General features: G+C 52.3%; 1 protein-coding gene and 1 long non-coding RNA gene across 2 annotated transcripts; one reads left to right on the top strand and one right to left on the bottom strand.

Annotated features, from left to right (window-relative positions):
* LOC116757394 lies at positions 1-13534 on the top strand. The gene is made up of 3 exons (XR_004350947.1): positions 1-12; positions 9287-9293; positions 13406-13534. It is a non-coding gene; the product is annotated as an uncharacterized LOC116757394 (long non-coding RNA).
* On the bottom strand, positions 6910-27143 carry ATP8B2 (ATPase phospholipid transporting 8B2). The gene is given in 29 exon segments (XM_032638863.1): positions 6910-8968; positions 9206-9336; positions 10974-11112; positions 11265-11510; positions 12078-12161; positions 12432-12655; positions 12801-12984; positions 13163-13307; positions 13432-13537; positions 13676-13787; positions 13872-14036; positions 14125-14240; positions 14394-14582; positions 14878-15043; positions 15303-15328; positions 15331-15345; positions 16209-16344; positions 16347-16419; positions 19148-19344; positions 21189-21277; positions 21492-21650; positions 22897-22976; positions 23232-23302; positions 23581-23653; positions 23755-23816; positions 24090-24188; positions 24309-24422; positions 24786-24844; positions 27076-27143. Coding segments are annotated over 29 exon segments (3570 nt in total). The 5' UTR covers positions 27107-27143; the 3' UTR covers positions 6910-8689.

Below are 27143 nucleotides of genomic sequence, written 5' to 3'. Positions count from 1 at the left end.
CTCTTCTCCCTAGTTGACCCAGTTGGTGACAATGCAGACTCTGTGAGCAGAGGCCAACCTGCAGCTGCAGGAACCTTCTTTTCAGCATTCCCCTTACTGCCTCTGGAAGTCCTGCAGAGGCTCAATCATTGCCCTGGTCCATCAATAGGAAAGTCCCAATCATTCATGATGGTGGCCATTCCACCTCACATCTCATCTCATCTCATTCCACCTCACATCTCATCCCACCAGCCTTTTCTGCCCTCCCCTCTTCTCTCTGGGTTCTGCTTATGTCACTGTGTGATGATTTCAGTAGATCAAGTAGAAATTGTATTACAGACGACAGTAATGCTAGGAGGAAAGAGTGAAGAAAACCAGCACACAGTGATTAGAGCCCATGTTTGCACAGCCAAAGAGTCAAGAAATTATGGATACAAAAAAAAGAAAAGAAAAGAAAGAAAGAAAAAGGAATGATGGATTGATGGATACAGAATGAGTAATCAGCTGTGGCTGCCAGGTGACACCATAGCAACTCCAGCTAGGACAAGGCAAAAAAAAAAAAAAAAAAAGGTCAGCAAGCCCTTCATGCCTTCGTAGTATTTATTATATAGAGAGCTATTTTTAATAGTCAAGCTCTTCTGTTATACAACAGATTTTCTTATTTATGAATATGTAATCTGACTTTGATTCTCGTCTATCCTTGGCCACTGGCCAAGGAGAAGCCTAGTGTCATGATACAGCATAAGGAGTTTTGGACTTCTGGATAAATTATGCTAGAATTCCACACAGTTCAAGCGTCTATATCCCCAAAGCAGGTATTCTCCTTATACCACTCTTAGACTCAGGCAAGAAAGGCTACTCTTCTGGGTTCATCTAGAGCACCCTCTCACCACCACCATGGGCCTTCCTCTGGCCTCCCCACCCTAGGGGCTGGCTTTTCTGGAGCCCACATTGACTCCTTTTAGACCGGGGCTACTTAAAATGGTTCTCTAACCACTAGCAGTCAGCAAACTTCTTGTTACTGGTCCACAACACACACTAAATATAGGAATTTATATAAGGAAAAAAATAAGAAAAAAAAATTTTTTTTCGGTACGCGGGCCTCTCACTGTTGTGGCCTCTCCCGCTACGGAGCACAGGCTCCGGACGCGCAGGCTCAGCGGCCATGGCTCACGGGCCCAGCCGCTCCGCGGCACGTGGGATCCTCCCGGACTGGGGCACAAACCCATGTCCCCTGCATCGGCAGGCGGTCTCTCAACCACTGCGCCACCAGGGAAGCCCTTGCATAACTTGTAAGCGGACCCTGAGCCAATAAGATTAAGAAGTACTGGCCGAGATATTGCAGAAAATCTGCTGGGACAAGTCGGCCTGTTCCACTATGCTAGTTCCAGAGACAGAGTCAAGGACTGTCTCTTCCTCTTCTTGGGGCAAACCTAGAGACCAGACATCACTGGTGGCCATGAAGGTCTCCTGCATGCTTCCTGTATCTTTTGTATCTCCCGATGACAAATCGAAATTATAAAGGAGTATCGACTGAAAAAACAACAAAAACAAAAACTGCACAACCTAAAATCTGCGAGTTGCGTTTTACTGAGAACTATAGACCAGGAGACAGCCTCTCATATAGCTCTGAGGCAAAGGAAGAGCCAGGATATATAGGAGTTTTTCCTGGGGAAAAACAAACAAACAAACAAAAAACAGTAGTCAAACATCAAAAGATTATTGCTAATCACAAAAAAAGAGACATCTCAACTTAATGATTTTAGTGCTTTTCTGTGTATGGAAAGGTGCAAGCGTCTGGGATCACTGAAATTATTCCTTTGATATGCATCTTAACTCTCTAGGGCCAGCATCCTGTTTTTTTTCCATCCTTGATTCCCTTCAGGGTGCACCGCTGGGGCTGGCTGCAGTCCTAACAAGCCCCAAATAAACACCTGTTTATTTCAGTCAGTCTGTTTCTAAAATTTGGATTAACACTCCCACAGATCAGACTTGCTGGGTTTCTAGGAGTCGTCCCTTCCTCTCCAGTAAAGACCCAACCCCAAGATCCAAGCTCTCGCGATTTCCCCCGGCTCTGGCCCCGAGGGTCACCAGGAGTTGGAGAAGCCACTTTCCCTGCAGGGGCAACCGCTGACCTTCCTCCCGCTGTGCTGGCAGGGGAGCCTGGGGCCGCTATGAGGAACAGAGGTACGCTCTGTGAGATGCCTCCAGCATCTCTCCCCGTGATGGGAGCAGGTTCCTAACCTGGAGCCCTGTCACAGCAGCCCTCCACCCAGGCGTTTCCCGCAGAAGCACCACATCCAAGGGTGACCAGGGAAGAGAGGCACCCGGGCTGGATCCACGAGGCGAGCAGGGCCAGGAGAGTGGCTTGCGCAGGGAGTGGGGCAGGACATGGTCTTTTCCTTCCACCCGTACCCCCTCCTCACCTCCTGCAGGCCCTGAGTAAACCTGGGCACCCTCTCCGCCTCTTCCTGGTACTTGGACCCACACTAGTCCCCGCTGGGCCCTGGGGCACAGAGAACTGACCTTTCCCAGGGTGGCTGGGGCCTCTGGATCCTGCAATCATGGGCAGATGGAAAATTTCTGCGGAACCTCCGGCCCAGACAGACTTCAAGCCTCAAGCCGTCCTAGCCAAGTGGCAATCGCATGCTCTTGTCCAGAAACACTCGTTTCTTAAGGGAAAACACCCCATTCCTTTTTTTTTTTTAGGTGGATTCTAGGCCCTAGGAAATGTTTGGGAAAGACTTCCCTGTTGCAACTCAGCAAGATGAAGGCTACACCCTCCCTGGCTGGCTCAGCGGCTGCCTCTGGAGCACAGCTCCCAGCAACTCACTGAGAACTGGAAAGCTTCCAGAAGTCTTGGGAGAGTCAGAGAGGAGGTCAGCGTCTCTAACTGGGGTCAGGACACAGTTCTTCAAGATAGGAGGATGAAGCCCCAGAGGAGCGTCTGCATTGAAGCCTGGAACAGACACTGTGTCTTCCACTGGACACAGTCAGAGCCACCATCGCCTCCCCCATCCCTGACCTTAGGAGGTAGCCCTCCAAACCCAAACTCTCCCCCACACAATGTAAAAACTTGGGTGCAGTCTTCCCAACTTTGTTCTGAGAAATGAGATAAGAGGGAGAATTCAGCTCCTCCCTTCAGCCCTAGAGCTCCAGCTGCTGGTGCAGGGAATCTCCTAATAACCGATCCCTCCTGAGTAGAGACCACAGTCCATAGTCCTGGGTCTTTATCAGTGACTCCCTCCTCTGTACTCGAGGGGGTGGCAATGGTGCGATGCTGTAGCTGCCTGCCTATCTGACCTGAGTCCTCTGGTCTCTCCCCATTATCTCCTGCAGCACCAAGGAATGTAGTGTTATCCAGCTTTTCTGGCAGAAAAAAATGTCTTTGTGTTTTGAATCTCAACCTATGTGGCTCCCGCTTAGGGCCAGAAATCTGGTTGGTCACAATCACTGGGAAATAGTGTCTCAGGACATTGCAGTTTAATTCACTTCATGCTAAACATCAAGGAAGATGAAATATACAACATGGGACATGGTGGCACCAGAGCAGATGTATGGGGTTTTCTCCAGGACTTGCGAGTCTGGCTTTGGTAACTGGGAAGATAGCGTGTCATTCCCTGAAATAGAGGGTGCTGGAGGAGGAGCAGGTGCTGGGGGGAATAATGTTCATTTGGAGGCATGTTGAATGTGAGGTGCTCGTGGGTCATCCAAGGAGAAAAGTCCAGTGGATAGTTGAATACAGGCCCTAGAGCATGGGGGTGAGCAGGGAGAAGTCCAATCTGGAGGTGAACCACGGTGATGCTCCCAAGTCTTATGTAAACCATGGGTTTGTATGGGGCCATTCAAGGACCTTGCACTGACCAGAAGAGCTCAGAGCCAAAATGGTGCCGTGGGGGGGGGGGGGGGCGGGAAGAGCAGAGGAAGGAGCTCCAGGAAAGGAGACTGAGAAGGAGCAGCCAGAGAGGCAGGAGTGAAACCAAGAGGGGTTTTGTTTGTTTGCTTGTTTGTTTTGTTTTTAAACCAATGGATGACAGAGTTTCAAGGAAATAAGTCAACGAAGTCAAATACTAAGAGATTGCAAGTAAGATCAAACCTGGGACTTGGCCACATGAAAGTCAAAGGCGATTTTGGTGAGAGCATTTGAGGGGTGGGTCAAGGAGGAGCCGGATGGTAGGGAGTGCAGGAAGAGGACGAGGACACAGATCACTAAGTAGTTTACAGGGCTGAGGAGGGGGCAAGTGCGGGAAAAGCTCAGCATCCTTATTTGGTAAAGGGAAGAACCATGAGCGAGGAAGGGGAAGGTAAGATAAAGAGGACAATGGGGCTTCCCTGGTGGCGCAGTGGTTGAGAGTCCACCCCTGCCGATGCAGGGGACATGGGTTCGTGCCCCGGTCCCGGAGGATCCCACATGCCACGGAGCGGCTGGGCCCCTGAGCCATGGCCGCTGGGCCTGCGCATCCGGAGCCTGTGCTCCGCAACGGGAGAGGCCACAGCAGTGAGAGGCCCGCGTACCGCAAAAAAAAAAAAAAAGAAAAAAAAAGAAAGAGGACAATGGATGGGGGATCATGGAAGGTGAGAGGATGGGGACTGCGTACCCTGCCTCTGCAGAGTGAAACTTGTAGGTGATGGGGAAAGCTGAAGAAGTTATTTTCCTCTGTGAAGTAAGAGGTAGAACCATCTGCATAAGGTAGGGTGGGAGATGGCGGGATGGAGTTGAGGAAAGAGAAGAAAGTTAGGAATTGTCATTGAGGGGAAGCAGAATGAAAGTGAGCAGAGATGCACAGCATTGCCTCACTGTGTGACAGGCCTGCTGAGGCGGGAGTCTGTGAGTTCCCAGCTCCTCTACTCAACATGGTCACGCGGCTTCCTCCTTTCACATGGACAGCTCACCACGGGACACGGCATGTTGACCCAGCATCGGAGTGTTGCTGGGCAGAGCGGTTAATACCAGACCACAGGCTATGGGCTGGGATGCGAAGCAAGTAAGAGCCCACACAAAGGAGCTGCACGACCAGAAGAGGAGGAGTTTGTAGTATGTATTGGGAGTATAGGTGAAAGGCAGAGGAGCTGAAGGATACACACAAATGCTGCATTATGACCTTTCGGAGGTGACACTCCCGATGGCAGTGGGGCGCCCAATGGGAGTGCACTGTTTTGTGGAGAGGAGGTGAATGCCCTCAGAAATGAGGCCGAAGGAGAACAAAGCGAGGGCATCACACGGGTTTCTCAGACACACATTCTGAGAAGGCACTAGGGTAATGGTGGGAGAAGCGACCAGAAGACAGTAAGCCAGGTGCCCAAGTCCCCAGTGAGTGCAGGGAAGGAAGTAGGAAACCAAGAACAAATGGGTTATCTGAGCGGCAGGAGACTCCAACTCGTGCTTATCTAGAGATGGAAGAAAAGATATCTGCAAGAGGCAGTGAGAGTAAAAATAACTCAGGCCCTGCCCCTCAGATATGTATAATGGGATCCTGGGTGAGGGGAGACCTCAGCTGCTCATTTGAGAAGTGGGGGAGAACATTCTCTCCATGCTTGAATAGCACCTCGCCTGTCCTCTGAAACCTCTCTTGTAGGTCAGCAGTGGGTGGGGTGGGGAGTGGGGACCCTGAGGATCTGTCACAGGGTGAGGGGCAGCAGCCCTTTGTTCGGGGTGAAAAGTGGCAGGAACAGGAAAGTTAGGAGCCTAACCAGCCTCAAGGGATTAAGGCCTGTTTCCCTGTCCTGGGGGCGGGGGGGGGGTGGATTGAGGCCAGATGCCACTTGCTGCCTGAGGCTCAGGGTTCCAGAAAGAGCCTGGTAAAAGGCTGATTTGCACCTGAACAGGTTCTTCCTGTGTGGAGGCAGGTACCAGTTTGTGTCCCAGGGGTCTGTGGGCTATCCCTGCCCTAGACTATTCCTCAGGAGGAAAACTGATCTTATGTCCATGTCTTTCCTCCAAGCTTAAGCACCACAGATTTTTGTATTTTATTTATTTATTTTTATTTACTTATTTTGGCCACCCTGCGAGGCATGCAGGATCTTAGTTCCCTGACCAGGGATTGAACCCGGGCCCCCTGCAGTGGGACCGAGGAGTCCTAACCACTGGACCACCAGGGAATTCCCAGAAATCTCTATTTTTGAGAAGGAAGAAAGGGAGGAAGAGGAAGGACTGCCACCATGACAGAAAGGACTGGCTAGGTCAGAAGACGAAAGGGTGGGGTGGGGGAGTTGACGGGCATCAGAGTCCAGCACTAGCCCTGAGCTCTCCTAGGACATGAGCTTGCCTGGCTTCCTCACCCCTCTCCCTCCCTGAAAGACAGCAGCACACCTTATCTGCTAACCTTCACTTCCTGCAGTCTTGGGCTGCCGCCTTTTTTTTTTAGCTGCACAGCATTCGGGATCTTAGTTCCCTGACCAGGGATCCCTGCGGTGGAGGTGTAGAACCTCAACCAGTAGACAACCAGGGAAGTCCCTACTTAGGCTCCTTAATATTTACTTCTGTGAAAAGCCAGGAAGATGGGAGGCTATGAGGCCTGTGCTAATGGAAAAGGCATGGGGTGGTGGTTAAAAAAAATAAAAAAAAAAAATCAAAAATATTTACCCGGTCCTTTCCCCTACACATACCCACCTATCTGGTATGTGTTAGGAATGAGAGTTTGGCCTGTGTTTGGAAAAGCAAACAGTCAAGGTCCTAAGCACCCAGCCATCAGCAGAACACAAAGTTCCTGTGATCCACGTCAGTCCCGCCCACTGCCCCATCTTCCAGCTGAAACTCAGATACCAGAAGGTGTGCAAACAGAGGAGGTGCTCTACCGCACCAGTCAGATTCTGTTTTCTCCACTTCGGCCCACATCTACCCACTCAGTTCCATTTAAGAAACAGTTTCTATCTGTCTTTACTTTTACCACCAGTCTTGGTTAAACATCAGAAAAGAGACAAATTACACACTTCTCAGAAACTGGAATTTTATAAAAAGGCATTTTTCTCTTATATCCATAAAATGATATAATTTTTGCAAGTATAGAAATGTGTCATAAATTATACAGAATGTTCCTTAATTACAGCTCATTGCAACTTGGTACTTTCCTCCCTCCCTAAAAAACGAGAGAGAACCAAAAAAATAATATATATATAACTGTATATATATATATTTATATATATATATATATTTATATATTTATATTTATATAATATAGACAAACAAAATATGAAAAAAAATCATTTCCTCTTTGGTATAAAAATCAGACTCTCACCTTGAGAGACACACAAACAGACATGATGTTGGGTTTGTAAACCATGTGGCCTAAAGAATTTCCCTGTCAAGCTTTCCCCGCCCCCATCCCCTGCCCACCCCACCCTGCCTCAAGGCAGCCCACCTCCAGTTCCCTTGGGACTCCCACATAGCCCACTCCCAGCTCCACACCATTCCTGAGTAACCCTCTCCACTACCAAAGACAAGGAAAAAGTTCTTCCCAAGACTGATTTGGTAGCAACTAACTTGGGAGACACGTAATTTAGGGAAGTGCTTCCTAGGTGTAGATAATGGAGAGGAAGGACAGGCAAGCCAAAGCTCTGCTGTCCAGACCAAGCCAGGCACGGGGCAGCCGCCTCCTCTGCTCTTCCCCACCACTCAGTACAGGGACCCCACCAAATCCTGCCGCGTGCTGGGCCTGGAGCGGGTGGGACCTCTTTTACCAGAGGGAGAAGTAGAGGTCAGCTTCCCTTTAGCCTCATCTCATGATGCTCAGCTTCCCCTTTGGGGCCACCTCAGGCACAGGAAAACACCAACGAGGAGGGAGAAGGAAAGTCAGAACAGACTCTGCCAGTGAACTTGGGTCTAAATTTAAAATGAAAGAAAATGTTCTTAGGACTACATTTCACACCCAGCTTTAGGTCACTGAGAAGGACAGGGCCACTTTCCTAGGCTCCAGCCCAATACCAGCAGGACTTACGGAATCCAGGAGTTGTGTGTGTTGAGGAGGGGTAGCACTTCACTCTCAAGGTGAGGAAGGAGACAGGAGCAGACCCCTGTATACTCTCCCCACACCCTGTGGCTGACAGGCACCTCCCTCCCTGGTCAGCCTCTCTGTCCCTCGTGGGCACCAGCCCCTCCCAAACCACTCCATATCTATCCGGCCTCCTCTTCCCCAGGAGAGTTAAGACACCAATCACAACATAAAAGTCATATAAAGGCCTCCTCCACTTGCCAAATAAAAAAGACAAAACCAAACTGGACACAAACACACATCAAGGAGAGACACACACACTGTGAGGGGCCGAGGGCCCCAGCAGGTCTCTGGCTTCCCGGCATGATACATTCTTGTGTAATTCAGGAACAGGGGCTCTGGGGCCCCTCTGGGGAGTGGGAGTAAAAAAATACAGAGATTACAGTCTCCCTGTGGGCTCCCAGGCAGGGCAGGGGCAGACACAATCTCTCACAGTTTTTTCTTCTGTTTTTGGTTCCACATCTGATCCCCCACTGGGGCTGGTCAGCCCCCGCTCTGCCCTTGGGGCCAGCCCCCTCCACCCTCCCAACTGCTAGGAGGGCCCTGGGCTGGGGATGCCCCAGCCACTCCTAGTGGGACCAGCAGGACAGAGTCTACCAGGGGAGATGGGATGAGGACCTGGGCAAGGAATGAGGACCCACAGTTCCGAGATGCTGTCCTCTCGGTGGCCGGCCAGCCCTGCGTGCGCTGATCACCGGCAAGGGGCGTCCCCGTCCCAGCCATCACCCCTTGAGGGGCTTCTCAGCCCCTCCGCTGGGGCTGCTGGCGCTGTCACTCTTCTTCCTGCGCAGGCTCTCAATCCAGCTGGAGCTGGAGCGGGTGGTGAAGCCAGAGAGCGCCAGGGAGCTGAGCCGCATGTTTTTGCCAGACATGATGAGCTCCCCGAAGCCCTCCTGGTGGGAGAAGGCATAGCCGGAGCGCCGGGAACCCGTGCGACCCACCCGCCTCATGCAGCGGTGCTGGGCCTTCTGCTTCTTCCTCACCAGCTGGGTGTAGCGGACCTGGCGGGGGAGGCACGGGAAGGAGCCTCCGTCAGCGTGGCAGCGTCAGACACTGCCTCAGGGAAGGGCCCCAGAGTGTCTGGGATGGGGCAGGCACGGGCACCTCCAAGACTGCCCAGGCTGTCTGAACCCACCGTCCACGCACTTAACAGAAACTGCAGCCACAGGCGTATTTAAGCCCAAGGGCTTTCGGACACACGAGCTCCATCCCCCAAAGCAGATAGGCTGGCCTCTCACCGTGTCTGAGAGATCCGGCTTCAGGTTCAGCCTGAGGAACCGAAAGGCGACCACAGGCATGATGCAGACGACTGTGGTGAGCACGATGGTCAGCCACACGGTGGGCTGGGCCAGAGTGTTCTGGGCATTACCTGGGAACAAAGGAGTCAGGGGCCTTGGGAGTCACAAAGCAGGTGCAAGGGCAGCACCGCCCCGCTGAGTTCCCCATTTCTTTTTCTGGCAGCCCTACTTCCCCAGTCTCAAAACCTAAGTCATCCCTGGCTTCTCTTTCTCTCTGCTCTCCAAGTATTTATCTCCAACTTGGACTCTAGCTCCAAACTCTGAAAACAACTTCAGACCTGTTTTGTTTTGTCTTTTTTTCTTTCTTTTTTTGGCTGCACGACATGCAGGATCTTAGTTCCCCAACCAGGGACGGAACCCACACCCCCTACAGTGCAAGCGCCAAATGATAACCACTGGACGGCCAGGGAAGTCCCCAGACCTACTTCTTTAACTGCCTTAACCTGACATCTCTGTTGAACATCTAACGGGCACCTCGGTTTCACACGGCTGAAAGTGAACTACTGTTTCCTCCACCCCAATCTGCTCCACGTCTTCCCCAGCCCAGGAGATGCCACCACCCGCTAAGCTGCTCCAAGTAAAAGCCCCGGAGTCAACCTGGTTCCTACCCCCACCATCTCAGGCCCCCATCCAATCTGCTGGCTCCATTTCCAAAATATCTATGGGATTCCACCACTTTTCATTCGACTCCAAGCCACCATCATTGTCACCTGGGTTACTGCTATAGCCTCCTAGCTGGTCTCCCTGTTTCTACCTTTACCCTCTACCTTTTATTATCCACAAAACAGTAAGAGTGATCCTGTAAAAACATAAATCAGTTTATGACATTTCCCTGCTCAAAACCCTCTGATGATGGCTTCCTATCACATTTAGATTAAAATTCAAAGTTCTTACTTTGACCTATAAAGGCTTAAATTACCGGACTGATTCTCATCTCTGCCCTCCTGCCTCAGCCATACCTTCCAACCTCGTTTCCTTCACTCCCCCAGCTCCTCTGCTGCTGACGACCTCCCCACAAGCCCTCACCTAAGGCTTCCATATCACTGTTTCCTCTTCCTGGGCTGTTCCTGTCCAGAGAGGCACATGGCTCACTCCTTCCCTTTATTCAGATTTCTCTGTGCCAATGTCTCTTCCTCAAAAGGGCTTTGCTGATGACCCTTGTACCTTGATGCCATTCCCCACTCTCTCCTCAAAAAAAAAAAAAAAAGAGGCTCCTGGCAAGTCAAGTGCACACCTGACAGCCTGGCATTCTGATTCCTCAAATGGCCTGCCTTTCTAGCCTCTCTTCCACTGCTTCTCAAAGGGTATTCTTGTCCCACCCTAGCTGGAGAACTCTCTATTTCCTGGAAATAAACAGCCTTTTCACACTTCCAGCTCTCTGGCTTGGAATCTGGCTCCCAAGTCCTGGCTACACCCTCAGCAGCCTCTTCTGGGGGACTATCCCTGACCACCCCACAAACAGTCATTCTGCTGACCATGAAGCCTGCCACCCCTTCGCCTCCCTTGTAGCCTGGCAGGGCTGTTCTTCATTTTCATGGATACAGAGACTCTCTGAGGGCAGGGCCTGGGTCGGATACAACTAGATCCCGACAGCACCCTGGCAGAATACCTGGCACATAAAGAGTGTTGAATAAATGCCTACCTACCCCGTTAGTCCCAGAACAACTGTGATTCCTCACTGATTCAAGAGGAAGCCACAGGCACTCACCCACAAACCGGAATTGGTTTGGAAACATGTCGAAGAGCCCATTACTGTGCATGGCAAAGAGGATAGCAAAGTAAACCGCCAGGCTGCCCCAGATGAAGAAGTGGTTGATGGCCGTCCAGTAGCCGGTATCCAGCCCAATCTGCGAAAAGCAGTTGTTACAGGCAGAAGGAGCACCCCCCCACACAAACCCAGTCCCCCCTCCCAGGAACAGAACTGCAGTGCCCAGTGTACCCCAAGGACAGGAGCCCCACCCCTTCCAGAGGGGAGGCCAGTTCCCGGACTGCCTCCTACCTGCACACTGACCACGATGACCAGTGAAGTGGCCACGGTGACCGCAAAGGACTGGTAGTCAGCCAGCTGAGTGCCATCATCGCGGGTGGCCTCAGCAAACACCCCATAGGGGATGAAGAACATGAGCACAGATGTGTAGATGCCCTGGGCGATGCAGATGAAAAATTCCCGCTTGTTGAAGAGGAGGTTCAGCTGGCCTGGCTCGTACAGCTTAGGGTACTCCATGCTCCGCTGCTCCGGGACATCCTGTGTGCGGAGGGCCAGCGGCAAAGGAAGTCTCAGAAGCTGCCGCTTTAACTCAGGAAGGCCAAGGGCAGACTCTGCCCCCCTGCCTCTTTTTTTTCTTTTCTTTTTTTTTTTTTTTTTGCGGTACGCGGGCCTCTCACTGTTGTGGCCTCTCCCGTCGTGGAGCACAGGCTCCGGACGCGCAGGCTCAGTGGCCATGGCTCACGGGCCCAGCTGCTCCGCGGCATGTGGGATCTTCCCGGACCGGGGCACGAACCCGTGTCCCCTGCATCGGCAGGCGGACTCTCAACCACTGTGCCACCAGGGAAGCCCGTGCCTCTTTTTTTCTAAATTCGACAGCTATATCCGACCTCAAGCCAGCTGCCCCCAATCCATCTTTTGTTCAGCAACCCAGGGGAGTTACAAGTCAGGTGTGGCTGAGAGGGAGAACCAGCCACACCCTGACCAGCTCACAGAACTGCCTTCCCAGGGACCACAGGCAGTGGGCACAAGCCTACCACTATCAGGTGGCTCCCTTGCAGCAACGTCTTTCTCCCCAGCCCGCCCGGTCATCCAACTCCCCCATACCTGATCGAAGACCCCCATAGCCAGGACCGGGAGGGAGGTGTACACGATGTTATAAAGGGTGATGAAATACTGGTCATAGACGGTCTGGAAGGAGAACAGGGAGTGAAAGAGGAGTGAACGTGCAGTCTTTCTTCACTACAAATCAGGCGGAGGAAGACAGCCGACGTGGCATATGTGGAGGCCTAAGGAATTTTCTGGAACTCCCTCTCCACTTCTTCAACAAGCATTTTTTTAAATGCTTGCATCAGACAACAGCTAGGCCCTAAGGGGACCAAGCAATGAACAGGACAGATACAATCTCTGTCCTTAAGGAGCTTAAGGATTGGTAAGTCAGGGCAGTGGGGAGCTCACTACCTGGGCCGAGAAGCCGCAGAAGAAGCCAAACCAGAAGTGGACCATGGTGAAAGCGAAGTTCTTGTAAAAGAAATAGCAGAGGAACTTGCACATGCGCAGGTAGGACCAGCGCCCATGCACCAGCAGGAGGCGTTGCAGGAACTTGAACTGGGAGAAGGAGTAATCGGAGGCCAGGACAGCCTGGATCCCTTCCTGCCCACTGATGCCCACACCAATGTGAGCCGCTGCAGAGACAAGAGATGACAAGAGGATGAAGACAGCCACACCCTTCAGACTCACATCACATTTTGGCCCCCTCCCCCATCATTCCTCCCTGGGCCCCTCTCCCTTCCCCAGCGCCCAGCCGCCACACCTACGCAGTCCACTCACTTTTGATCATGCTGACGTCGTTGGCTCCATCTCCGATGGCAAGGGTCACAGCCTTCTTGTACTTCTTAACCAGTTCCACCACTTGTGCCTTCTGCAAGGGGGTCACCCGGCAGCAGATGACAGCTTTGCAGGCACAGGCTGTCTCCAGAAACTCCAGCTCCATGTCTGCCTCTAACGCATGGGCCTGGGAACACAGAGTGCTGAGAGAGCCCCAGTCTTCTCCAGGAGAGACCTGGGGGTCAGCTCGTCCAAGTCCCTGTAAGACCGCAGCCCCCCTGAAGTCCAGGGAAATGGGAACATGGTAAGATCTAAGAGCCGCTCTCTGAAAAGATACTGCCCAAGCGAAGGATGACGACACTTACCAGGCTGTGCCCGTTGATGACCAGGGCGTACTCCCCAGCCACGGCTTCCAGGACAGAAGTGAGCTTGGAAGAAGAAAGCTTCTCCTGGTAGGTGAAGCCGTTGCCTACAGTGCGGGACGAGTCCATCATCTTCTCCCGGGCTTTCCTGTGAAGGGGGAAACGAGACCGTGGTCTGCCAGGACAGGAGCAGGGATTCAAGCCCAATCGGGGAACCTCTGCCCAACCCCCAGGTACACTGCAGAGCATCTACCTGTCTGGGGCCTTTTTACCTGAGCTCCTCCCGCACTTCCAGGACCGTGTGGCCAGTGACGATGAACACCTCCGTCATGTCGTCCGTCAGCATCTTGCAGGAATAGCCAATGTTCACGGCCGTCTCTACCAAGAAAGATTGCAGGAGCTCTGGACAGGCCCCCGACAAGGTCAGCGCAATTGCCAGCCCGATGTCCCAGGCTCATGCAAGGACTCCACGGGGCTGTGTCCAGATGCAATCTCCTTGGCCCTGCTGGTTCTCACCTTGCTTGTCCCCTGTCAGCACCCAGATCTTGATGTTGGCCAGCGTCAGGAGGGCGATGGTCTCTGGAACCCCTTGCTGAAGCTTATCCTCAATGGCCGTGGCACCCAGCAGCTGAAAATACCACAAGGGTCCCTGGGACGAGAGTCCAGGCATGACCCCTCCTTGCCCACGCTTGGCTCGTTCTGCGGCCCATACCATCATGTCGCTCTCAACCTCCTCGTAGACGCTGGCCAGCCGGTCCTCCCGGCTGTCCTGGGCCAGGCTGGCCTGGAGCCGTCTCTCGGCCCACTCCTCGTAGTACTCTTCATCCAGATCCTTGTAGGCCAGGACCAGGGTCCTCAGCCCTTCGCCCGCGTACTCCTGGAGAAGGAGTCAGGAGAGTCAGCCCCCAGCCCCTCCCACCACCTCGTGAGTAGCAGAACCACAGGGCTCCCTTCCTCACGCCTACATTCAGGTGGTCAGTGGTGGTGTTGAGGAGCTCTTGGGTGGAGTGGTGGAGTCTGTCCAGCAAGATGGTGTCAGCCCCTTTGCAGTACAGTCGGATCTTCCCCTCTGGATTCCGCACTATGGGTGGGGCGGGGGGAGAACGTCCCAGAAAAATTCAGACAGGTGAAGCCCCCCCAACCTTAAAACATCAAGGGTCACCCAGTACACCTCACCCATCCCGGGTCTGCATGCTGCCCCTGAATGCCCCCTGCACCCCCGTCCCGGCCTCACCTATGACTGACATCCGTTTGCGGATATTGTTGAAGTCCAGGATGGCCAGCAGCTGGTACGTGATGGCTGTGCCCATCTCGTGGACAGTGATGGTCTTGGGTGTACGAGAGCGGAATACGAAACCAAAATTCCTGGCTGCGGTGACCAGAGCCCCCTCGTCTGGCGACTGGGCTTTGTAGTACAGCTCCCCTGGGTGGGGAGGAAGAACACAGGTGGTGTCAGTGGCCCCATTCTCAGCCGAGTGTCCCGCCCAGGAAGCCCCAGGCAGCCACACTACAGATCACAGCCCGAGCCCAAAGGCACAAGTCAGGTGGGGGAGAACACAAGCCAGCTCCTCGGCTCACCTTCGTTTCTCTTTTTTTTTTTTTTAAGGCCATGCTATGCGGCACGTGGGATCTTAGCTCCCTGACCAGGGCTCAAACCCGGGCCCCCTGCATTAGAAGCGTGGAGGCTTAACCACTAGACCTCCAGCGAAGTCTCTCACCTTCGTTCTTTTCTTCTGACATGACGGTGTGACACAGGGAAAGGAGGCGGAAGAACTCGTGCGTGTGTGGGTCCCCCATCTTGACAGCCTCCAAGAGGGTAGGGTCCCAAAATAAGAACTTCTTGTCAGCCAGAGGATTGAAGGAGAAGTTGACGGGTTCAGGCCTCTGGAGCAGGTTAAGAGTGTGATCAGGAAAGGGTGGGTCACGAGGCTGCCTCCCAGGGAGGCGCTGTCCCCACCAAGATCCTGTCCACTGTGGACCTCAAGATTCCCACTTCTGCTACCAGCTCTTCCTTAGAACACCATTTCCTCCAAGCAGCTTCCATTTCCTGACCAGACAACACATCACTCCTAACCACACCAACCCTGCCCAGGCACCCTGTGTTTAACTGGCACAGACAATCACCATGGGGTCTGGACCTTACCTCTCCCAATTCAGCTTTGTGCCCAGGACATCGAACACGTCACCTACACACAGCCAGGACAGAAGGAGGAGCACCGTCAGAGCTCGAGACCTCGCAGAGCAGGGGGAGAAGCCTCCAGCACAGGACCCCCACAGGCATCTGGAACCCACAACCCTAGTCGCTGATGTGAATGTCGCCCAGATTCACACGGCTGACTCAAAGGACAGGAGTGCGCAGGCACCCTGGATCCTCAGAACCCCAGGACTGAAAGCCATGACACCCACTGCTCTCCATCCCCATCCACGCTCCAGCTCCCCCCCACAGGACAGCTCCAATTCCACCACCCATGTCCCTAGGGCTCCCAGGGCCCTTCGGGTGCCTTCGCTCTTTAGGGCTGCACAACAGACAAAGCCTCACACACTGGCCATGGGGCCTGAGTTAGTAGAGAAAGCAGTTAGGAGAGGGGCTCACTCTGCATAAAAGACCCCACACATGCTGCCCAAGCCATCCCAGCAGCTCAGCCACAAGGCCACTGCAGCAGGGCCACACTGGAAAGGCCATGGTCACATTTCAGAGACTCACAAGGGCCCTGGACAGGCAACACAGCGAGAGTCTAGACTCCAGCAGGGCTGACAAGGTCTAACCTGGCCAGTGTGCCCAGGGGCAGTGTCTTGGGCTTCACTTCAAACAGCCAAGGAGCTCCCCTATTGCCTGGAGCTGGGATCGGGGTGAGGGCACCAGCAGAGGAGAGGGGAAGCACTGTCAGTGTCTACCTCCTGACCCGGGGCGCAGAGCAGACCCTCTCAAGTCCCACAGACCCAGGTAGGAAAGAAGTAAAACCCAAACATCAAGACAATTGTGGGAGCCCCAGCAGCACAATCTTCAGGCAAGACGCAAGCCCTCGGTCCCCTGGAGGCGCAGCCATACCGTAGCTGCGGCCGTTGATGGAGCACTTGTTGAAGACATGATGTTCTGGGTGAGGGTGCCTGTTCTTGTCAGAGAAGATGTACTCCACCTGGCCCAGCTCCTCGTTCAGGGTGGTGGTGCGGGCCTCCGCGGGGCGTCCGCTTCCTTCACGCAGAACATCTTCTTGTCCCAGTTGATGAAGTAGCTGTGGCCCAGGCGGATGACCTCCACGCTGCACAGGGTACAGGAGGTGAGGCTGGGGGCAGGAAGGGGAGGGGGACCCCCACCCCCATGGGCCTTTGCTGCAGGCCCTCCGCCTGGGGAGAAACAAGAACGGAGCAGATACCTGGGCAAGGACACCTGGGTGGGGGAGGGCAAGGAGAGCCTAAAGGTGGGGGTCCCCGACCCTGACCCTCGACGCTCTCCAGACAAAAAAGGTGCAAAGGGCCTGGGCAGGCGGGACAGACGGCACAGGCAGAGGAGAGGGGACTGTGGACAAGGCACTCGACCCGTTCTTACCTCAGGACTAATAATACAGAAACCATGCAGAGAAAACAAGAGAAAGTGCAAGAGGGAAGGAAGAGAAAAAAAAAAAGAGAAAAAGAAATAATGAGGGTGCTGCGCGTGCCACAGGCACACAGGCGTCCCTGCAGGGAGAGAAAACCGAGGAGGCGCTGGAGCCCGTGCCTTGCTGCCCGAACACAGGCGAGGCTCGCTCCTTCCGCCCGGCTCTGGGCTGCACAGCCTGACCTGGGGTGTTGGGAAGAAGGCGGGGCAGACTGAGATGCTGACTCCAGAAGGAAGCGGGGGCCTCAAGAGTCTGGGAAGAACACCAATTTACATCGGCACAGGGCTCTCAGCACCCCACGGTGTACTCGCATCACCCTCTTTACTAGGCATTATCCTTGGGATTTAGGACTGTTAGCATCTCAGAAAGGGCCCATGTTTAGTCCAGCACAGCCAAGCAATGGGGCCACGTCCTGGAACCCTGCTGCCAACCTGACTGAGGCTGCTGTCAGGACCCAGCGACCACACAAACAATGAGCTGGCTGGAAACGCCTTGATGGCCTTTGCCCCACTCCACTGATCAAGCGTCCCCTCTCCACCCTCCCCGCAAACACACACTGTAACCTGATGACACTTAGAAACTTTTCTCAGGCAGCTACCATAGGCTTCGAGCGAACTTGGATACAAAACAAAGACAGCAAAGTCCAAGGTGGAAACAAAAAAAAAAATCAGATTGGAAACAAGAAAACCTTTAAATAGTAATGAAATACCAGAGTTGTGACGGTCATGATGAACATGCTACCACCCGTTATTCGTTACGGTAATTTCATTTTTTAAAAAGTATTTTCCAATCTTGTATCTTATATCAAAATGTCCCTATTAAGAGAATGAAAACTGGTATTATTCTTCCCATTTTACATGAGAAAACCAAGGCCCTAAGGGACTGTGGATTTGCCTGAGGTCACGTGGCTACTGAGTAGGCAGGACTAAACCACAAGCCTTCTGAGTCTCCTTCTAATGTTCAAAAGCCCCTGTCCACTGTCCACCCCTCAGCACAGAAACTCCTTATCTCCTACTCACTGTCAACAGCACTAGGACTCAGTGGCCAGTGGGGAGATCTGAGGACTATTTGGGGAATCTATGTGAACAAAAAACAACATATGGGAAGAGATCTGAGCATCTCTGTAAAGCATTTCCTCAAAAATGTTACAGGTTGGGAGTTCCCTGGCAGTCCAGTGGTTAGGACTCCGCGCTTTCACTGCCGAGGGCCTGGGTTTGATCCCTAGTCAGGGAACTAGGATCTCACAAGCCATGCAGCCAAAATAATAATAATAATAATAAAGTATACAATTCGATAAATTTAAAAAAAGTCATAGGTTCTCTTATCTCAAGTGCAAGGCACTAAATACAAAAATATCTTCTCTCTTCTTGCCATTCTTTCTTCCCCCTGCATCCCCCTGCCCTTCCTGTTCATTCTCCCTGTTAACATTCTCTTTCCTGCAAACATCCTAGATGTCCTCTTACTCCTATTCATGCTGTAGGCCACTGCCAGCCAACACTTCCTAAAGCATTCTTTAGACTTTTTTAAAGACTCTTTTAATGGTTTACTAAGTAAAAGTCCATTGGCAAAGATTCAGGACCCTCCACAATAGGGAACAAGCTTGTGTTTCCAGCTCTCTGTCTCACAGCCCCCCACTCACAGTCCATGATCCTGCCAAACTGTCCCAGGACCAACCATTGCAAGGTCCCTATCTCTGTGCCTTTGTTTCCAGCCCTCTCCTCCAGGCTCCACCTTCACCCATCCCTGCCACCATTCAAAGCTCAGTTCACCAGCAACCTCTTCAAAGATGTCCTCTCTGATTAACTATGCGGGGAGTAATGCTCTTCCAACCCTCATGGCACTTTGTGCCTCTGTGGTATCTCAGTGGGATGCATGGTAGCTCGGTGTCTTACACTGTTTGCATCTCTCCTCCCCTACCAGTTTGCTGCTTTTGAAGGCAGAGGCTGTATTACACATCAACTGTGTCCCCTTGCTTTACACATAAGGGTAACACTGAACGTGTTACAGCACTAGTTCCCATTTTGTTTTATAACATGTTCAGATTTATCTCCCTCTACTAGACTGAAGCTCCTGGAGGGAAGGAAATCCATTCTTAATACATCTTTGTATGTGCCACAGCACCTAGCATGCTTCTTTGCACAAAGTCTGCATGCGATAAATATGTGCGAATAAATCAATATGGTTTTTATTCTAATACAATCCAAAGTACCAGGAAACTGTGGTGACGTTTGCTTTGTACAAAAAGATAAACAGATAATATAAAATGTTCACAGCACAGGAAGGAGAGGACCCCAAGTTCCCTCTCAAGAATTTCACCTTCACAGAAGACAGAAGTTTGCCAAGGGACCACCTGAGCTCCCTGGAGAGACCCCAGAGCAGAGAGAGCACATACCTGACATAGAGCGATATGGGCACGACGGTGTTAAGGATGATGATGTAGGACCAGAAGGAGAGGAAGCCAGAGAAGAAGGCACTGTCCACCGCCTCATCCCAGGGCAGGTAGACCTGGAAGCGTGTCCCAACCTCGTGCTCCCAGATGGCATTGCCAATGGCTAGGATCACCCCCATGCAGACCAGAAATCCAAAAATCTGCAGAGGAATGAGAAGCAGAGGCTAAGCTGCCACTTAGGAAGCCCTCAAAACCAAGTGCATCTCTAAGGTCACCACTGGTACCCTGAGCCCTTGAAAGCTCAGGCATCTTTTTTTTTTTTATAAATTTATTTATTTTTGGCTGCGTTGGGTCTTCGTTGCTGCGCACAGGCTTTCTCTATTTGTGGCGAGCAGGAGCTACTCTTCATTGCGGTGCACAGGCTTCTCATTGCGGTGGCTTCTCTTGTTGCGGAGCATGGGCTCTAGGCATGTGGGCTTCAGTAGTTGCGGCACACAGGCTCAGTAGTTGTGGCTCGCGGGGTTAGCTGTTCCGTGGCATGTGAGATCTTCCCGGACCAGGGCTCTAACCCGTGTCCCCTGCATCGGCAGGTGGATTCTCAACCACTGCACCACCGGGGAAGCCCCTCAGGCATCTTTAAAATGGTGGCATGCTCTAGTGGGAAGCACCCAGAACTGGTGACAGGTTCTAGTCTGTCACTGACCATCACGTGGACTTCCTCTCACGATGTTTTATCAACTGTATGCTGGGAGGGCTGAAATGGTTGTGTAGCTCCCACTCTGACATCCTAAAACATTTGGGAGACCTCAAAGATGGTAAGAGTGGGGGTGAGCTACTTTCAACATACCAAAGCAGCTTATTAGAAATCACCCATTTACCGGAGCTAAGCCTCTACAGGCTAACAAAAATGCCGGGACTTGCCTGGTGGTCCAGTGGCTAAGACTCCACGCTCCCATCGCAGGGGCCTGGGGTTAAATCCCTGGTCAGGGAAACTAGATCCCACATGCCACAACTAAGAGTTCTCATGTTGCAACTAAAGGTCCCACATGCAACAGCTAAGACCCAGCGCAGCCATAAATAAATAAATAAAATTTTTTTTTTAAAAATGCCAAGTTTCTGTAATGTTCATTATCTTATACAGATTGCCAAAAAAGTCTTTTAACCAAGACACAAATTATGTCTTCATAAATGTAGATTTCTTAATAGTCAAAAAACTTATAAAGCTTGGAGTCCTTGAAGAAGGATCATAAGAAAGTTTTGGTGGTTTAAAAGAAAAAAATTGAGACCATTGCGTGATTTCAGACATCTATCTTCAAAGCTGCCTCCACTCTGGATGCTTTGAAGCAAAGCAGGAACCATCCCGATGTCCAAGGACTACCAGGGGGCGATGCAAGCCTTGGCCTGATAGCCTCTCAGACTGGGGGTTCTGCAAACCCTTCAAGGCCAGGGAGGAAACTGTCTCACCAGACGCTGACCCCAGCTTTTGCAAGCTGGCGTGTGGGGGGCAGGCAGCAGGCAGTGGGAGCACAAGAAGGGGAGGAGAGCCCAACAAGGAGCTCAAATTTCTAGCCAAACAAGAGAAGGATTCAGGAATTGCCAAAAACTAAAACAGAAACTTTTCCTTTGGGATCCTTTGCTCTTGGAAGTCAGGGGAAAAGACCCTGCTATCCATCCTCCAAATGGAAATTTTTCTTTTAATTCGCTCTCCATCCCCATGAAGGCCTCCTTGTCCCTGGCAAAGCAAACAGAAGGTCACATGCTACACTAAGTCACCACCATAACTGGAATCCAGAGAAGGGAAGATTTGTTTTAACTTTCTTTAAGTTGTTGATTCATGCACGTTCCTAATGTTTTTTAAATAACATCTTCCAAGTCCAAAAAGAGCCTGAAATAAACACTGTCTTTGAGTGGTTGACCTGCCAGTGGCTTTAAAAGCTAAAACCTGAAGGCTGACTACTGACCAGAGAGGAGAGATGGAAGTAAAGCGACCCGCCCAGGGAGAACCAGAAGGGCAGAGGCAGGAACCGTATGTGGGAAGCCTTACCCAGAGCACCAGTGTATTCATTAGGCGATCAATACTTGTTCTCTTGAATTTGGTCCTGCCGCTGTTCTGCATCAACTTAGTGTCAGGACCTAGAAAGGAATGCGAAGGGCTGGGAAAGCCAAATAACAAATGTGCCTCTGGGCTTCTGCCCTGGTCCCAGACTACAGGACATCAGGGTGGAAGAGAGACACTGGCTGGATGAGAAGCTTGGATCCAGGGCCCACTCAGCTTCCTCCCACATTCCTGCGGGAGGGCGAAGGCAGCAATTCTCACCCTTCTTTCTTTGGGCCCTAGGAGGCTCACCTGCAAAGATGACCAGCCCGAAGCACCACTCGGTGTTTCGCAGCACGCAGCCCCGCAGCAGCATGTTCTGGTTGCTCAGGGGGAACTTGTTCTCCTTCCAGTAGAGGGTTCCGCTGAATTTGTCCAGCTTATTGTTGGGAGGTTCGCAGATCACTTCACCTGAACAGAAGACAAGAGTGCCCCCGTTCAAGGTGCAGTCTGTAGCTTAACCAGGAGACAGCAACACAGAAAAAGAAGCTGCAGGGAGATGGTGTTAGGATGTGAGCCCATCACACACTGCTGGTGGGAGTGTGAACTGATGCAACTTTCTGGGAAAGGAATGAAGCAGCATGAACTCCTATTAAAAGTACACATAGCCTCAGACCCAGTAATCCCACTTTGGGGACTCATTCTACAGAAATGATAGCATAGGGCTTCCCTGGTGGCACAGTGGTGAAGAATCCGCCTGCCAATGCAGGGGACATGGGTTCGAGCCCTGGTCCAGGAAGATTCCACATGCCACGGGGCAACTAAGCCCATGTGCCACAACTACTGAGCCTGCGTGCCACAACTACTGAGGCCACGTGCCACAACTACTGAAGCCCATGCGCCTGTGCTCTACAACAAGAAAAGCCACCCCAATGAGAAGCTTGTGCACCACAACGAAGAGTAGCTCCCCCTCACTGCAACTAGAGAAAGCCTGCGTGCAGCAACGAAGACCCAACACAGCCAAATTAAAAAAAAAAAAAATGATAGCATAGCTCAAAACAATTTTATTGAAGCATTATTTGAAGAGCAAAAGACTGGAAACAACTGAATAGTCAGGGGAGAGCTGAACAAATTACAATACATCAATTCTATGAAACATTATAGGGTTATGAAAAAGAATGATGCAAATTTCTTTACATAGTGACGTGATAAGATACTTATGATGAATTTAGTAAGTACAGAAAGGCGGTTGCAGAGATTTTAGTACAGTATGATCCCACTGATTTATGCTCACGTGTCTGTATAAACAGAGAAAAGTGTGGATGAATACACACTAAACTGCCAGTTAACGTGACTACCTAAGGAGACTAGAATCGGAGGGAAGGAGGGCTTTTTCTTATACGTGCTACATAGTTTGTCTTGTTAGAAGGAGCATATATCATTATTCTGAGACAAATAAGAAATAAGAATAAGCTGAATTTCAACATGTACAGCAAGGAGGGAGCTATCAGCCACGAGGATCTCTTGAAATGACCATCAATTCACAAGTAAATGATAGCCACCTGGCATTCCTGACACCCCTGCCCCCCAAAAACCCAAAAAAGTCCAGAGCGGTGCATAATCACAGGAACAAGAAGCCAAAAAGAGAAGGCACAATTTAAACCCCCAAACCCACCCACCTCCTCTACCTGAAAGCTGCTTCTCCAAAATTACTCACCATCAAACTTGGCAAGCTTACTGATGTCTCCCAATTCCGAGGTGACTGGAATCGCCTGCCGTACTTTCATGTTGGTCTCTCTGGAAGGACAGTGTCCCTGAGGCCTGGTTCCCTTCTCTTCCTCTAGATTCTACCTGGGGGCACCTGACCATGGAGGACCACCCCCCCCACCGCAGGCATTACTAGGTGGTAATTCTTTTACACGCCCCAAAGGCTTTCTTACCCATCAATTTTCCAAAAGGTACAGAGCCCAGACCTGGGAACCTCTTTCAAAAACAAGCTTGTTACCCCAAAGGAGGCAGAAGGAGATGTGTGACACTGAGCATGCGACTTACCCATCGAGTTCTGCTGTCTCTATGTAACACAGCCCATGGGGCTCACTGCTGGAAAGGAGGAGGAGATCCGCCTAGAAAGAAAGCCTAGTGAGAGGCCAAAGACCCAATCCTCCACCCGCAATGGACTCTTTGATGATCCCTCCTTCCACTAAGCACTCTTGGTTTGCTTAGTCCCAAGCATGTGAATGGCTAGAAAGGGGGCATATTAATATGACACAGAAGCTTCCCACTCAAGAAAGTTTCCTCCCATATGTGTTTAAGAGGCAATAGTCAATCAGGAAAGACTCATCCCTTTCTGCCAAAGTAAAGGGAGAGCACTGTAGGCCTAGAGGGGCACCTTGTCCCTTACCGCCACAAACTGGTTATTTTCTAGCTTGATAATATCACCAACACAGACATTCATCCACTGCTCTTGCTGGAGGCTGAGGCAATGAGAAGATAGAGAAGAGGCTGTCAGTAGCTAGAGAAGTTCCCAGGGGACCCCTTTCTTCCCCAAGGCCCTCAGTCTCCAACAGGCACTCACATTCCATTGATCAGCACCTGAGACTGACGGTTATTCACCTGGTTATCACTCTTGTGGCGGAACTGAAGAGAGGAAAGAAAGGTAAGACACCTTCTCCCGCTCCAAGGGACTTAGATGATCAGTGGAATGCAGAGCATGCTGGGTACCACCTTGTCTACACCTGTTCACAGGTCTACTCTCTCCCTGACTCCCCCTCCCTACTCTCGGCCAAGATATCATGGATCTAGCTGGACCAGGTAAGGAATGGCAAGGTCACTGAGGAATTGTGCTGGGTGGAGGAAAGTGAGTTGTGGGGTGGGGGGTGGGAAAAAGGTATAAGAATGAAAACAACTCACATAGTCATCAGTGGCGTCTTTAACAGCTGTGATTGTGAGGACAAGAACCAAAGGCACAATGGTGGTGAACCAGGAGAGGGAGGAGATCTGTGGGATCAACTGAATAAAGGAAAGAGAAGGCATGCTTCCGAGGCCCCGTCCTCGTTTCCCCTAGACCTTTCTCTTCCTTGACTTTATATCGCTTTGTGAGTTGCAAAGGGTTTACCACAGGTCACTTACCTGCAGAATGAGAAGGAACAGGAAGTAGGTATTGGCAACTTCCTGGAACTGCTCAAAGAGGTTGACAGGCAGGAAGGTGAGAATATTGTACTTGGAGGTCTTGATGCAGTTACTCTGTGGCAGTGGGAGAGAAGATAATGAGGCAGCCTCCAACCCCAACCCAGAATGAGACTGAGGCTGCCTCCTCCGTCCACACTTTCCAAACCTCTGTCCCCAAAAGCCAGTGACCAGAGGTGTGGGAGGGCGAAAGAGGAGGAGGGAAGAGAGTCTCACGGGGTCAATGTATCCTGCTTCACTGACAGGTGAAGGCCATGAAAAATTCAGCACACAGCAGGTGGAGAGTGGCGAGGAGGCTGCCTTCCCCTCCCTCAAGCACTCTCCCAGCAGTCAGCCCTGTGTCCCAGCCTAGGACAGATGGGATGCACCTTTCCCCTTTCTGACTCAGGAGGAGAGCACAGGTGGTCTAGAGCCACTTACCGCATACTGGAATCTCTCATTGTATTCTCGGTCATTGGCCCGCGCCCTCCTTTCTTCTTCTGCAACAGAATGATGCTGCAGTCAGGAGCAAACTGAGGCCTGGCCCAACACCTTGTCAGGCCCACCCCACTCTATGGGTTTTCCACTGAGGGGCCTTGGTTCCTTCCACAGCACACAGTTTTTAAGGAGTTAGCACCACACCTGAGGTGCCACTAAATTCTTCCCTCTAGTCCACCTCTCACCACCAGCCTGACCACTGGGCTCTGCAGGTATTACATTCTCAGGACAAGATGCCTTCTCCTTTCCTCACCAACAACCATCAAGGTCTTCCACTGGGGACACTCAGTTTCTCTCCCCCATCCCTTTAATTAATGCTGTAGGAATTAACGGCATTGGGTATCTCCAGAGGAACAGTAGCTGAAGACACTAAGCTTCCTTCTCCTGGAAACCCCTGCAGATCAAGCCACGGTACTGCCCTCCTCCTAACCTAGTGGGTGGGGTGGGTGGCAAGACAGAGGGTCACTGTGCCCTGGAACTGCTCTGCGGCAGCATCCCAGCCCCACGTGCAGTCCCCCCTACAGAAGCCTCTGCTTGTCACATGTCATCAGCAGCGGCTTCTGACTGGCCCACAATGACATCATCTTATTTCAAAGCTCATCTTCAAGTGGGGGGGGGCGCGGGGGCTGGTCAGGGATATGGGTCATGCAGACTGAGACAGAGATGAAAGAGGGAGGAATGGGATGTAGTTGAAGCAGTTGCTCTCTAACCATAACCTTTCTTGTGCCATCTGCACATATTTCTCCTAAAAAACACATCTGTCACTGAGTGACAAATGAACTACACCTATTCTGAACACCCACAGATCTGGGACTGCAGGCACCAAGTTCAGGTCCCAGAATATGGGGTTGTCCTAGGAAGTGTTCTCCAGCCCATCTCCCGTGGTCAGGACCACAGGCTGAAAAAGGGGGTACCCTGGTTAGGCAGTAAACATAATGCAAACCAGTCCTGGAGCCAAAGGCAGCATTCCAGATGCCTTCCCTCACCCCCTCCCAAGCCCCCTGCAGGGCACACTGCAGTAACAAAAACCTCAGACCAAAGCATCCTCTGCCTACCCAGAGTGCTCCTTCCCTGCATGGTCACTTTACTCCCAAAACTTCCCCAGAGGGGACCCCTCAGGCTGAGTGCCTGTGCAGTCACCAAAGACCATGCAAAAGGAGAGGAAGGGACCAAATGCTTCGGAGTCAGGATCTCTGGGTTTGCAGAGGACAAGGGAAGGCTGGGGGAGGCCGGGGACAAGCGAATGTGAGGGAGGAAGGGGGTAAATTACGGGCTCGGGAGAGCTGCCAGTCGCTGCCTCCTGTTACCTGTCCCCCAAGAGGGCTTCTTTCGGCTCCAGGAAGGGGGAGCCCCGGCCCGGGCCCACTTCTCGGGCATCTCCTTGGGGACCGTCATGATCCCAGTTTGAGCGGGGGAAGGGCGGGCTGTCTGTCGGTCTGTCCTCGGCCTCAGCGGCTCCGATGGGGCGGCCCCCCAGGGAGGCACCGGAGCTGCGGCAGCTCAGAGTGGAGCCCCGGCCGTGTGGCGCGCGCCCCACCTGCAGCCCCGGCCATCCTCCCGGCCGCCCGCACCCAGCGACGCCGCGCGCTCTGCTGCGCCACCGCCGCCCCCGATGTCCCCCGCGGACGCCAGCGCGTTCTGAGTGGCCCCGGACACGACTTGCACTCCCTGGGCTCCGCCCCCGCCCGCTCCCCCGACTGCAGGGTTAGCAGCCTGCCAGCGCGCCGCGTAGGCGAAAGCCAGCACGGAGTCCCGCCTCCCTCGGCCCGGCCAATGCGGGTGAGGGGACTGCCAGCGTTGTCCGGGGCAACAGCTTTCATCCCACCGCCTCCCACCCCCACCCCCGCCCTCAGGAAAACAAGGAGGACCTGGCCTTGGATGGGAAAATGAGGGGAGGAAACGAAGTGCGAGGACGGAGAGGAGATGGTGGGAACACAGCACCCCGGACTCCCCAGACCACAGAATAGGAGCTCCAGGTGCCCCAAGATAAGAGTCTATGTGTTTGGGGGTGAGGGGCAGGTACTCAGCACCCTCCTGGGGAAGAACCCAGCTTAGGGAATCAAGGCGAAGAATTCGGTTTCCTAAGGCTCCCCCCAGGATGGATAGGGCTGCAATCTACCCTCCTTCAGGCTCATGACCTGTCGTCCCTCTTCCTTTGCTCCCTGAGTCATAATAACACCCACTCTTGATGGTCCCAGGGGTTCCCCCCGACCCCGCCTCCTGCCTGTCTTACCTGGGGGGCGCTTTTTTGCACACAGTGCCATCTCACCCAGCAAGGTCCCAGCAATCCCATGGGAGACC

Source organism: Phocoena sinus, chromosome 1 (assembly GCF_008692025.1).
Source record: "Phocoena sinus isolate mPhoSin1 chromosome 1, mPhoSin1.pri, whole genome shotgun sequence".
Taxonomy (NCBI): domain Eukaryota; kingdom Metazoa; phylum Chordata; class Mammalia; order Artiodactyla; family Phocoenidae; genus Phocoena; species Phocoena sinus.
The sequence above is the reverse complement of the archived record's forward strand: the minus strand, read 5'-3'. Positions and strand labels throughout refer to the sequence as shown.